At 28.0% G+C, this 13,791-nt stretch overlaps 1 protein-coding gene across 4 annotated transcripts; it reads left to right on the top strand.

Moving 5' to 3' along the window:
• The first annotated feature begins 2,176 nt into the window (after positions 1 to 2,176).
• Positions 2,177 to 8,348, top strand: LOC137832460 (protein ACCELERATED CELL DEATH 6-like). Of its 4 annotated transcripts, none has more exons than XM_068640630.1 (7): positions 2,225 to 2,487; positions 2,830 to 2,913; positions 3,595 to 4,062; positions 4,436 to 4,528; positions 5,015 to 5,182; positions 5,345 to 5,427; positions 7,504 to 8,348. In XM_068640630.1, exons 1-7 carry the CDS (start codon positions 2,382 to 2,384, stop codon positions 8,185 to 8,187), a joined length of 1,686 nt encoding a protein of 561 aa, XP_068496731.1. In that variant the 5' UTR covers positions 2,225 to 2,381; the 3' UTR covers positions 8,188 to 8,348. The 4 variants fall into 4 exon arrangements, with proteins under 4 accessions (XP_068496730.1, XP_068496731.1, XP_068496734.1 ...); XM_068640633.1 differs by having other exon boundaries at positions 5,015 to 5,427; positions 7,504 to 7,884; positions 7,950 to 8,348; XM_068640629.1 differs by having other exon boundaries at positions 2,177 to 2,487; positions 5,015 to 5,427.
• Positions 8,349 to 13,791: the final 5,443 nt, after the last annotated feature.

The following is a 13,791-nucleotide window of genomic DNA, read 5'->3' as shown; positions in this document are numbered from 1 at the left end:
TTTCACTTTTTTGTGTAAAATATAATTTATATATATATATATATAAATGTAAATGTAAATAAGAAAATAAATTAAAAAACTTACAAAGCAAATGTTGATATATAAGAAATAAACATGAGGATATATAAATAAATAAACAACTAAACATAATAAAATTTATATAAAAATGCATAAACATAAATAATACACGTAAATAAATAAATTAATTGTTCAAGTATCAACGATGACACAAATTTTGACGAAAGTTAGTAACAATAAAATGTTATATAAAAGAAGGATTCATCCTCAAATGCTAATAACTCGGATTTCATTATTTCTATTACTTTTTTATTTTTATTTTGTAAAAACTCATTTCTTTATTCATTAATTATATTTCTAACTATTTTAAACATTAAAAATACTTATTTTTTAATGCATTCAAAATTAAAATTATAAAAAAAAAATTATTTATTTATTTATTTTTGAAATGGTGCTAGATAGGAAAATAAAAAATAAAAGGGTGCTAGATAGGGAAATAAAAACAAAATGATGCTAGATAGGGAAATAAAAACAAAGGGTGCTAGTTAGGGAAATAAAAGTGTAAATAGTGCTAGATAGAAAATTTACCCGCTTTTTGTCTCGTCTTTGTATAATTATTTATTTATTTTGAGTTTCAACCTCTTCTCTCTCTCCTACATTTTCATTTGTGCAAAATTGACAGTGATGAATTTTCATTTTTATAAATATTTAAAAATAAAAATAAAATTATTTGACATTCTCCATCAAATAAACATCCATTTAACAACTTTATTACAATAATATATACATTAACAATTTATTTTTAATAGTTTTTTAGTAATTTGATTGTGAATTCTATTTTGGTGATGATATTTTGACATCCTGCTCCACCTTATACTTATAATAAAATATTAATATTTATAATAAATTTTTTTACTAAAAACATAAATAAAATACAAAATATTAAAATAATTTTTAAAATTTAAAAAATTATAAATAATTAAAATATTAATATTTATTGAAGTGAAAGGTTCACGTGAATCATGTTTAAAAAATAATCTGCATCTGTTGTTGGTTGCGGAACCCACTTAATTAATTTTTTATTTATTTATCGGAAAGAAATCCAATGGCTTTCAGTTGGGTAACTAATTATTTATAATTTTAATAAATAAATTTTATATTTTAACGGCTAAGAGTATGATTGGTTAAAATTTAAACCGTAGAGAATCTAAAGTCTAAAATACCTTCACATGATTTGGATTATCTGTAGCTTAAAAATAGACCGTACCTAGCACAGTGTGATCCAACTGCTCTTGATCTGTTTGCAATTTTTTTTATAAGAGATAACCTTTACGTTTAAAGTCCGTTGAAAGATAAATATTTTTATTATTTTTGGGTTAAACGTAATTCTGAAAATATTGAAATGTGATCATATGCTTTCAAAATTTATAATATTTAGGTTAAATTATTCATTCATTTTCCATAGTTGAATAAAATTTATCTTTTTTATTTTTATTTTCAAAAAAGTATTTTTAGTTTCTATATATATATATATATATATATATATTTAAACATCAAAACTAGAAAAAATTAAAAATAATATACACTGACAAAAAGACCAAAATACATACATATATATATATATATATATATATATATATATATAGGAACTAAAATGAATTACATTTAAATATAAGAGTTGAAAGATAAATGTTATATAAGTATAAGGACTAAATGATTGCTAAATTTTATTTATAATAAGAACACGTTTAGTATTTTAAGGGTTAGGTTTGATGCTACTTTAAAAATTAAGTGCAGAACATATCTGGGTCTTAGTACTCTAATTTGCATCGCACTTCTTTTCATCTTGAACTTGCGCATTTTTATTATTAATAGATCCATTTAAAATTGCCTCTGGATTTAGTCCCTCACATGCTAAACATAAGAAAACAAAACATAAGAATAATAAAAGAGTCACATCACATCAATGTACCGACAACCTAGTTTGAAAGACAATTTTTTATTGATTATGAAAGCCAATTTGCAAGGACTTACTATTTTATGACAATATATATGTAAGCATGTACAAAAAAAAGCACGTATATCAAGGCCATTTAAAATTAAAAGCACCTTTCAAACCTTCATCTATTATTAAAATATCAATAACTTTTGTTTAGTCGTATTTGGTGGCTCAAGTTAAATTAGTTTAAAGATGCAAGGAGCAAAAATGGCGCAAGACAACAGTTTAAAGGGTTTGGATTACCATCAAAAGTTCCTTGTGGCCATGAAAGTGATCCGTGGAGAAGAAAGTTACCGCACTTGATATTATTAACAACGATGAAGATCACCGTCTGCCGCCCCTATTAGCGGTGGCCGGAATCTCAATGGTGAAAAGTAGCTCAAATACCCACCCGATTCGCTTAAACGGAATTATGTCAGACTCAGAAGCAATTATCTTGTCAGCTGCAGATGACATTCCCAAGCTCGAGAGTATGTTTAACTCTAAACTATTAATGACATTTTTGTGCTCCAGTTTTGTTAAATCCATGAGCGTCTATTAAAGATCCCATCGAATAGATATTAGAATCAGGAATAAATATTAAAGTCTTTCATAGTATATAAATGGATGAAAACCTCAATTTTATGAGCTGGTTTTATGGGTTGAATTATGCTTAAAGTTTAGAGTGAAAACCTCAACATTAATACATTTGTTTGTATTATGTATAAATTCAATAACGAACAAAGTATTTTTTTAAAATTTCAGTAGTTGTATAAATACACTGCATGTTCCAATTCTGATAAAAACATATTGTTTGGTAAATGCATCTGCAGATTGTAATGAAGTGGGTATTGTGGTGGGTGAAGTACAGCATCTTCAACAACAGGAACCCCAAAGCTGTTTTTTGGAGCCAGACAGTATGACTTTTCAAAGTTTATCTTCTGTTCTTACATTCCACAGTTATTTATTTTTTAGTAGTAACATTTGGAAAATTTAACTGATATATCCTATAAAGATAGTATAAAAAGAGAGGAAAAAAAGATATAAGAACATTGTGGATTTTAATTTGTCTATTTAGACAATTATAGTTGCTAATGATAGTTTCTATGAAAATGTAAAATAAGTGAATTCTCATGAATTGATAATTTTTTATGTGTGTGCATTTATATTTACTTATGGTTTTTATAACCGATTATCAATTTTATATTTTACTATCAAGGTGTATCCTACTCTTTCACCAACAGAGTAAGTAACACGTATATTTATCTAACGAAAAATGGTTTGAAATAATCTAAATTCGAGTAATGTTATCAAAATAAAAAGTTGTATTTAACTTAACACATATATTTTCACGGTTTAAAACGGGTAAAGTCTGTAATGAGAAGAGGTACTTGGATCATATTAACGATTACATAAAACTTATTAAATAGCATGACCATATGTTATTAATGTAAAACATATTTATAAACGCAGTAAACATTAATATTTTTTATTTGAAATTGTTATGTTTAATTTATAATATATTATACTTATTTTATGTAGAGAGGTAAGTGAAAGTTGTGACAGAAAATTGATTGTATGAAGTGCATGAGATGCAGAAACGCATAAAAGGGAAATATATATGGCAGCAGCTTCTGGAAATTGGAATGAGGCTTCAAGCTATTCTAGAATTCATCCTCATTGGTGGCGAATTCCATTAAATGCCCAGGGAATTACAGCTCTTCATGTTGCAGTAAGCATGAGAAACACTAGTTTTGTGGAAAAGATGATGAATTGTATGAAGATGCAAGATTTAGAAATTTGCATGGCTGATGGAAACACGGCCTTCTGTTTGGCTGCGATGACTGGAAATGTAAAAATAGCTGGAATTCTGTTTGGGAAGAATGGAAGGTTGCCATGGATTAGAGGCCAAAAGGATATGCTTCCAATTCAATTAGCATCTTCTGCAGGGCACATTCCAATGGTAGAATTTTTATTTCAAGCTCATCAAGAGAACCTACACAACAATATACCCTTCCAAGACATTGTCAAGTTATTTTTCTTTACCATCGACAACAACATTTACAGTAAGCTACTCATCCATCCATATTTCCTTTGCAAAAGAATAAATACCACAAAAAGATATGATATATGTGACAAAATTATCTGTACTTAATTAAGCTTTAAATTTTTCGTAAATTTAAGTATTTCTCAATTCAACATTTATTAGTTTTGTTCAGTTGTTTTGTCAATTTCTTTTTATACATTTTAATTAAAATTTTACGATTTATTTTTTTCATTAACTGCACCATTTTTGCTTTGTCATATTCCTCAATTATTATCATGATTAAAATGTGTGGTTAATATAAAATATATTTGTATCTGAAGCACATTTCTTTTACATATTTAACTATTTTTTCTTTATGCCTGCTCTTCTTCATTTGACACTGGGCATCACAGGCGTGGCATCAAAATTGTTGGATCGCTATCCTAAATTGACTAGCATAGAAAACGAAGAGGGATTGACACCTCTGCAAATGCTTGCCAAACACTGTGAGTTCTATTAATCTTTACCAACTTAATTTTTCTAGTTCAGAAATGCTGCTCTTTGGACTGGTTTTCTTTTCATTTTCTTTTTTTATCCTATTATTTTAATTACGAAACAGTATTTCTTGTGTTGGAAGATTTATTTAGAAAATAGAGAAAAAAAATTATTTTTAGAGGTTCTGGTTAAGTTGGCTTTATAGTTACACAGTGAAAACATGAAAACAAAATAGGCGCATAGTTTTATGAATATACAAGGCATTCTTAACCTAGCCTCGCCTAAAGATTATTTTCACTCACATTTTTATATATATAAAAGGCAATTAACTTCAAGTAAAAATATCTTACAAGTCAAATTTAGGAAAATGTTCATATCAATTGTAGTTGATGTAGATCTATATCAATTGTAGTTGATGTAGATCTATGAATATGTATACTTTATTTAACTAAATTATTGTATGTATGTGTACATGATTAATTTGAACTCAAGGATAGCTTCATCTCAAGAAGTTATTGGTAATGAAGATATTGTAAGATCGTTGTTTAAGGGAATGGAAGAAGAGAATGAGTCTCTGAACTATGCAAAATTGTCAACGGCAATGTTCGATGCGGCAAAATCAGGAAACATTATGATTTTAAAATCTCTTCTACGCTATCATCCAGGTTTGTTATTTGAAATGGATTCCATTAAACAAAGAAACTTACTTCACATTGCTATTCTATATCGACAAGAAGCGGTATACGAACTAATATTAAACCAGGGGGATTCCAAGAACCTGATGGTACAATTGGTTGATTTTGAGGGTAACAATGTTCTTCATTTAGCTGCAAAGTTGGATAACTCAGAGGAAAGATTCGGATTATCAACAAATTATGTTCAAATGCGTACTGAGGAGAAATGGTTTCAGGTATATACTTCATTAGCGTTTAATGTTGCTCTCTTTAATATTTTTTTTCTTCTACCTGTTCCTTATAGATTGTAAAAAAAATGTCAATTTTTCTTTATTGCAGAGAATTCATAATTTTTAAAGTATTTAAATGAATCTATTTCAAATTATATTTTTTTTTAAATATATTTTTTTAGATAAAGTATTCAGTGATCATAAATATAAAAAATTTATTTAAATATTAAATAAATTTTAGTAATTCAAAATTATTAATAAAGATAATTTTTTTAAGGCAATTTTGATTGTATGTATTTTTCTGTAAAAGTTTTCCAAGATTTTCATTGATGAAGTTTTTTCTTTCCGATTGATGTGGAAAAAAATTGTTTTTAATTTATGTCATTCATAATCATTTTATTGATTGAAGACTATTTTTGTCAATGTTGTGCAAAAATATTTCTGATGTAGACATCGTTAAAATAAAAAATAGTTAAGGTTGATTGAATGTTTTCCAAATTAATATTAGAAAACAAATCCTAACAACCTATTAGCAAACAATAACATTAGGTTAAAATCACTATAATCCTAAAAATTTCACTCTGATTAGTGTCTTGATCTATTGATTTGTATGATGTTAGTTAAGTGATATAATTTTGTCAAATAGTTCTAGAGTTAGTGTTGTGGGGTTGTCAGGAACTGTATAAAGATTAAATCACTTCTGGAGTGATTCATATTTAATTTATTAGTTATTACTGATAAAAAAAACTATAATCATAAAAAAATAATCACCATTATATTTGACAAAGAAACCATGCTTAATATAGAGATAATATTGGTTGTGGTTTAAAATAAGATAATCCTATAACAATGTAAATAAAAAATAATAATTTTATTAACAAAAATTAAAAAATCCTAGTAGTTCTTGTAAAAGAAATTTAACTAATATTCAATGAGAAATGATGACAACTTACATTGTCCAAAAATTAGTAAAAAAGAAGTCTTATATCAATTGATATTGACTTGATTTAAATTAAAAAAAAATAACAATATTAATCCAAAAAATTCAATTAGCAATAGTTGAAAAATAACTTTAGCCTAACATCAATGTACAGTCCAGATAATGTCAGTAAAAAACAAACATGATTTTCTTTATTCTAAAAGAAGCTTTTGATAATGTTGATTACAAAACAATGTTAAGATTATAACACATTTAAACTAGATGAAGTCAACTATGTGTTAGTTTTAGTAGAACGGACAACGCTCAACCAAGAAAAGAACATGTAAAAAGAAAAACATAAATTTAAAATTATTTCAAATTCTATTTTCTTAGCTGCAGATGATAAAAGGGTGGGGTCTGTGCAGATTTAACTATTCTATCTCTATCTTTAAAATAAAAATTTATCCACATTCTTATTTTCGAATTTATTGGGTATTAATTTTTATTTCATTCTCATCATCCCATAGTAACGAGTATGTTTGTATCCGTTACTAGAAACATGAATTTGTCAGGTATTCAATGGGAAAAATATACATATTTATTTTTTTCAATTTAAAATATCAAGAAAAAAATTACAGTTGTATAAATATCAAATACTAATATCAAATAATGGAATAAATATCAAATAATTATAGAAAAAAGTAAAAATATCAAATGTATAATCTAAAAATAAGAATAAAATAAAGAAAAATTAATAAAACATTTTAAATTATCTAATAAATTAAATATGTTTTAATAATTTAAAACAGAAAAAATGTGAGTATATGATGAATATTGGAAAAAAAAAGAGACAGATATATATATTCATACCAAATCTCGTACTTAATTTAAAAAATTAATATTATCATACACATATCCAATCAATAGAGAATTCTTGATCAAAATCAATAAAAACAGGTTCATGTCTCATCTTTATTATAAGCTTCTAAGCTGCAATTCATTTGTCATCTCTATAATTGAATTTATTTTAGAATTTCTCATTCAAATTATCTTTTTAGATTTTCTATCTGAAAACTTTATTATTATTTTTATAATTAATTTTCTACCTCTTTGCTCTTCATCGTAATAAACATTTTAGTTTCATTTTTAACGAAACGAAACAGGAAGTGGAGAAAATAGTTCCACCTTCAATGAAAAGAAAGAGAAATAAAGATGGTTGGACCCCTAAAGATTTATTTTATCAGACACACAAAGAGTTGCACAGAGAATCTGCATCTGAACTGAAAGCTCTGGCAAATACTTTAATAGTGGTGGCAACTCTTATCATCACCTTAGGAATTTCCGTTGCCATAACCATTCCTCTTAATGATATTGATAGTACACTTACTCCAATTTTTCGGAAGAAGACATGGTATACGATCTTCTTTGTATCAGTTGGGCTGGAAACATCTTTCTGCGCTGCATCTATGTTATTCTATGCTTCAGCTATTCTTCCTTCAAACATGGAGCCAAAAGATGAGTCTATCCGCTTACAGGAAAATAAGGTGAGATTTGGTAGTGTGACACTTTTAATATCTGCTGGATTCATGTTGTTTGCTTCTATTGCCAGTGCCACGTTGATCTTTGAATTCTTATCCAATTGGGGTCCTTATTTCACTTTTGGAGTTGGTTGCCTGGTATTTCTTGTGCATTTTACACTTGTTCATACTCTGTGGAGTAACTATATGTCGCACTTGCTGCTAACCTTCTCCAAGGTAGCTCCACTGAAGTTGGAAAGATTGTTATGGCCAATCCGCAAGATATATGAATCCTATCATTCATTGAGAAAAAAAAATGGCTTAAATTAGTTGGAATAAACTAAGTACGTATGACTGTGCCCTGGTGTTCTGATCTGAGTGTTTTATAAGATGGCAAGTTAGCAAGAACATTTATTTTCAAGACTGAGTGAGAGTGAATCTGTTGTATGCCTTTTAAATTTCCATATCTACATCTTTCCTCAAATAATAAACAGCTTGTGCTTGCCATATATGAAAAAGAATTATCGGAAACCGCACCTTGATCGTGAATGAAAAACATTATCTTTCAAGCACTAGATGACCATTTGTGCTTTACCAGCATATTTTTTTAATCTAATTAGGAAGAGGTAAAGAAGGCAACTATTTTATCTATTGCATATTGTGCATCAATCAAACAATGTAACTATTGATAAATTAACGTGATCGAAGAAAGTGTATAATGTAAAAATAAAAAAGAAAAAACAAGAATCAAGAACTTGGACTCAAACCCTGATAATCCTTTACCCTCCATTCTATTTAGCAGCTCAAAAGCAAAGAGGCATTTGAAAGATAAGGAACACATCAGGTTTTATTCCTCGTCAATTCCTTTTTCATTAGAAAAATATATCTTATATATCTATCTATATCTATATATTTATATATGTATATATTTTTGTTCTCAACAATATGAAATAGATATGGAATATTTCAAATACGTCTCAACCCTTATAAAAAAAATATCAAGATAATCTTTTATCGTATACAAAGGGAATAGATCAATCACAGGAAGAAGTCTGTTTCACAAATATACCAAAATTTAAGTGGAAATGCATACAAGAAATCTGATAACATGAATGAACTTTGTCATCCACAAACTTTAATCAAAACTACATAGATAAACACAAAATTCTTGACAACATATTTGGAAGAAACTTATACTCATCTTTCTTTGTATATATATATACTCTGACCCATATACATATGAGAATTATTGTTTATTTTTTATTGCTGATAAAAAAAAATAATATGAGAATTATTGTAGCATAAGAAATAAACATTTTCTCTAGAACGATATAATTAGGGTCGAGTTCCCATTACCATAAACTAATCTATAATAGAATCACAATTTACAGCTGCAACTATCTGTATAAAGGGTTTCAAAAAGAATAATCTAATAAACATTTACCGAAACAGTTTTGGCACTTGGTTATGACACTTCAGCCTGCTGGCAAAAGTCTGTTAGTAAAGATCTTGTTTAGTTGTTGAATGTATGTTCTATATTGAGGGTGTGATCTCTTTGGTGGATTGATGTAACAGTATATGTTGGGTTTCTATATCTTGAACTGGTTTATTATTTTGGTTTGTAGTGTAATGTTTGTTGGATCCTTAGTTGGTAGGTGCTAGGAAACTTGTTTTACATGTTTTAGTTTGTTGGATCCTTATTCTTTACTTACGTCATTTGCTCCAAATTGCTGAAAAATTCATTGATGTCAAGTGTGATAGAGAACGACTATCGAAATCCAAAAAAACCAACTTGAAAGTACCTTCTTTTCCGACAGGTAGATTCAAACTTCGAGTTAAATAGAAAAAAAATTAATGAAAATAAATAATATCGGGTCGGCTGGGAGACTTCATAAAAATTGGGAAAAACTCTATTAATTTTTTTTATCAACAAAGAATAAGTAAATTGAAAGGGACAGTTTATGGGTGTTCCAACTCTTATATAATATTCATGTTAAAAACAAAGAGAATCTCAAAAAAAAAACTGGGCTAAAAAGAAGCTAAAAAAAAGTGTAGCAGCTGCTGGACAAAACCACATCCTAACGGCTGCTTCTTCCTGCACCTCCATACCTTCTTGTGCCACTCCCATAAGTTTTTCATATTTCAAAAATACCCTTCTCAATATTCCGGATTACATAATCCAGAAGTCTCCAGAATTAGCTTCCGGATTATGTAATCTGGAAGTCTTTTGTGATTAGCTTCCGGATTACATAATCCGGAAGTCTTTTCTATACATAATCCGGAAGTCTTTTCTATACATAAGATTAGTTTCCGGATTATGTAATCCGGAAGCCTTTTTTTCAGATGTGTTATTAGCTTCCGGATTACATAATTCGGAAGTCTTTTCAAAATATGAAATTGACTTCCGGATTATGTAATCCAGAATATATCCGGATTACATAATCCATAGGCTTATTATTTCAAATCCAAGGGGGTGAAAAAAAAAGGATAAAATAATATTTTCACATTTAGTATGGGAGTGGCACAAGAAGGTATGGAGGTGTAGGAAGAAAGAGTCCATCCTAACCCTACAAGACCCCAAAATGGGACAAACCTTCAGACGGTAAAAAAAAAAATAGGTTGACACGCTTAAAAGACCACCTTACATCCACCTATGGACTAGGCCAAACTAAAGAACCTCAACTTCAGCTGCTTGGAACAACCCCACATTCTAGTCACCAAAAAACGAAAAATCACCAAAGCTGCAGCATATAGAGAATGCAAAAAACAGGTACACCTAACATCCACCACCAGCTTTACATACAAAAACCAGCAGCTTACATAGAAGATATTTCGATGTTTTAGGTGAAACTTGTTGGTTGCTATGTAAATGTGATGTTAGTACATTATTTTTGACGTATTTATATATGATATGTGTTCTGGCGCAAGATTTCTGGAACAAGATTTAATGTAGTTGGAGGTGTAGTGCAATGACAACGGTAGTGTGGTGGTGTAGGAAAGAAGGGTATTTTATTCCTTTTACTTTCATTTAGGAGGTGCAGATACTAATTCAGAGAGTGCAGGAAAAAGAATCTTATCAATTTAATTATTAATTCTCTAACCAACGGAATTTGGTGTTGGTAGCAAGCCCAACGGGCTGTCTCGTAGGTGTAACTTTTTAAACTTTTTTTTATCAACCGAAATGATGCTATATTAATTTTAGGCGTCTTGTTTAAATTAATAATTTTCCTAAAATCTTAAATTATTTTAATAGCTGAATAATATTTGTTCATTGTCCCACTTTAACGAAGTATTTTAAGAATAATTCAACAGAAATTATGCTATTTATTTATTATTATACCGAAAAGGTGAGTCATCGACTTCTTCCGTACATCTTTTACCGGGAAGAATTAATTTAACATATATTAATGATTCAATCTGTGATTTAGACAACATTTCATAAAAAAATACTGAAGAATGAAATAATAAAGTAAATACTGTTCCAAATATTATCTAAAAATACAATTTAGCGAGTTTGATAATATATTGGAAGTTTAATAAAATGCACTCTTTAATTTTCATACCAAAACTATAGGGTTCTTATATACGTGTTAAGATATTTCTAAAATATTTTTGTTATTCTTTTGGTGATAAAAAAAGTTATAAAAATAAACTAAGAAATAACCATTTTTTTCAACAATTAACATTATCTTAATTATAACAATTAACATTATCTTAATTAAGAGGTTTTTTTTATAAATAGTGAATTAAAATAATAGATGTTGATTAATTTTAGCAAAGTATCTCACCTTTAAACCTTCTAACAACTATTAAATCTTTTGGATTAGTGTTCTTCCACTGCTTACACTTGTTCCTTTCTTGCTCATTCTCCCGACATTGATAAAAAATTGCTTTTCAAGGGTGTTAAACTAAGTGCAATGGCAGAACAAAATAAATTTATATATTTATTATTTTTACCTTTTTCTTTTTATTTTTTTTACAATTAGCACATTACTTTTAAAAATTACTCTTAAATATAGATGATAAGTGATTATATGATTGTTTTTTTTTTTTATCAACAATGAATAAATAAAATTAAAGGGATAAGGGGTATCCCAACCCATATACAGTAACTATATGATTGTTAAAACATAGATTTTTTCTTAATAAAATAATTGGTGTTTTAGTCTTTAATAGATAATTCCTAAGATGTTTAATTTAATTTAATTTATTCTTCGACAATAAAAAAATCTTTAATAAAGCATTAACATTTATTTAACATAAATAAAAATTATAATATTTTAAAATATATGTTGTATTATAATTAAATTTTATGTTAAATAAACTTTATTATATCACTTTTAAAAATGATTTAAATGTAATTTAAAAATATATATAAAAGGAGAAAGATGAAATCGATGTAAAATTAAGTAAATCAAACATATAAGAAAGAAATGAAAAAAAAGGTAATTTACAAAAAAATGACAATTAATAAGATCAACTCAATAAATCAAGTAGTGTAATTTGTTATTATAATAATCATTTACATTTTAATTTTAAGTAATTATAATTATTAAGAAATAAATTTTAAATCAAACTTAACTTAAAAAAAAATTGGTGTGACTATATATTATAAATAATTCAATAACAATTTGAATGACCTGATAAGTCTGATAAACAATTCATGAGATAAATTCAAAATGACTTTGTTAATATGTTTAGAAGTAGACTTTAAACCTAACTCAATATCATAAAATAAAACTCAATATCATAAACTTTCAATAAAGTATATTAAGTATTCTTTAATACTTTGAGTGCATTGTTTTCCGTATTCTTTTCCTTTTTTCACATTATGGAATAACTTGGTTTGTAGTGCGGTTTTTTCCTCAAAATAAATGGAAAACTCTCTTGAGGAATGGATTGGTAAATGAGCATCATAACCAGCAATTGAGGGAACTTCCCAGAAAACACAGGAGCTATGTCAGACTCACATTCAATTTCCTTCTCAAACGAAGATAACATTGTGAAGACTCAAAGTACGTTTGTTAAATGTGTGATCATATATTTGTATAAAAATATATGCTTATGATTATGTGTTTATTTATGTATAAGTTCAATCATATTTGAGCAGTTGTTTTGTTTGAATTGAATTGATGAAGAGAAATAATGTTTTGGTGATGCATTTGCAGAGAGTGGAGAAGTGGGCATTGATGTGGCTGAAGCAGAACTACAATCACAGGAGGAGCTAGACAGTATGATTTTTAATTTCTTTCTTTTCAGTTTTTGCTTTTCAATTATTTAATTCTTTAGTCACAACCTTAAGAGTAGATGTGTAGATGCAAAAATATTCGGTAGAATACGAGTAGATGCATTAAGATTATTATCCACTCTTGATGAATTCAATTTAATTACAAAATTATTCTCTTGTTTCTTTAACAGGTATTATATCAAAAGTTTAAATTTATAATTTGTTGCACGTGTACTTTTTTTTTTTTTTATCATGAATAAATAAAATTAAGGGGATACTTCAGGGGTATCCCAACCCATATACAGTAACCAGTAGTGGACTTCATACATCATCCACAAAAAAAGCTCTCCTTTATGGTTGCAGCAGAACAACCTTAAAGTGAGAAAACCATACCCAACAAAATATAACCATCAGGTTACCTCAAAGCAACACTCAACTATACCAAACCTCCCAGGACCCAATCCACATACTTTCACCTCGCCACGCGACTACCCACATATGGAGAACGCCGCTCCCTCGACCGGCGATCTTGTTAACCTCTACATTACTTCGGCGACCTCCGACTACACACATGAAGAACGCCGCTTCATCGATCGCGATCATGGTGACCTAAGGTGAACGCCGCTTCATCAACCGGCGTTCATGTTGATCTTGTTGCACGTGTACTTATATTTACCTATTTATAAAATGTCCTATTTTTTCGTTTT

Source organism: Phaseolus vulgaris, chromosome 6 (genome assembly GCF_000499845.2).
Source record: "Phaseolus vulgaris cultivar G19833 chromosome 6, P. vulgaris v2.0, whole genome shotgun sequence".
NCBI lineage: Eukaryota > Viridiplantae > Streptophyta > Magnoliopsida > Fabales > Fabaceae > Phaseolus > Phaseolus vulgaris.
The sequence above is the reverse complement of the archived record's forward strand: the minus strand, read 5'-3'. Positions and strand labels throughout refer to the sequence as shown.

What these genes read in the sequence shown, in the direction of transcription:
- LOC137832460 (XM_068640629.1), top strand. Translation starts at nt 2,382, where the DNA reads ATGGTGAAAAGTAGCTCAAATACCCACCCGATTCGCTTAAACGGAATT. An exon ending in CATCGACAACAACATTTACA is followed by an intron (nt 4,063 to 4,435) that starts GTAAGCTACTCA and finishes TGGGCATCACAG; the next exon opens with GCGTGGCATCAAAATTGTTG. An exon ending in GCAAATGCTTGCCAAACACT is followed by an intron (nt 4,529 to 5,014) that starts GTGAGTTCTATT and finishes ACTCAAGGATAG; the next exon opens with CTTCATCTCAAGAAGTTATT.